At 66.0% G+C, this 244-nt stretch overlaps 1 protein-coding gene across 1 annotated transcript in view; it reads right to left on the bottom strand.

The window, feature by feature from the left end:
* LOC104513373 (tropomodulin-1-like) overlaps positions 1-182 on the bottom strand; it is a 6234-nt gene extending 6052 nt beyond the window's left edge. Inside the window, exon 1 of the mRNA XM_010156698.1 lies at positions 45-182. Within this exon, the coding sequence (XP_010155000.1) occupies positions 45-182 (138 nt within the window). The remainder of the gene's footprint in view (positions 1-44) is intronic.
* Positions 183-244: the final 62 nt, after the last annotated feature.

Here is a 244-nt window from a genome sequence, read left to right as displayed (position 1 = left end):
CAAACCGTGTCCCCAGCGTCACGCGTGCGACAGGCAAAACCCACGAGGCCTGCCAGGTCACCAGCCCGGGGACGTTCGGGGCACTGGCCGGGGTCAAACCCCTTGCCGTGACGGAGAGGTGCGGGTGACACGGCACCAGTGGGTTTCACGTGGAGCACGCTCTCGCTGTCTGGTCGTGTCATCGTTCAACAGACTCCATGGGCTGGGGGTGCTGGAGTCGGGGAGGACAGGTGGAAACGGCAGG

Source organism: Eurypyga helias, unplaced genomic scaffold (genome assembly GCF_000690775.1).
Source record: "Eurypyga helias isolate BGI_N326 unplaced genomic scaffold, ASM69077v1 scaffold24368, whole genome shotgun sequence".
Classification (NCBI taxonomy): Eukaryota; Metazoa; Chordata; class Aves; order Eurypygiformes; family Eurypygidae; genus Eurypyga; species Eurypyga helias.
This window is presented reverse-complemented; position numbering and strand designations above follow the sequence as displayed.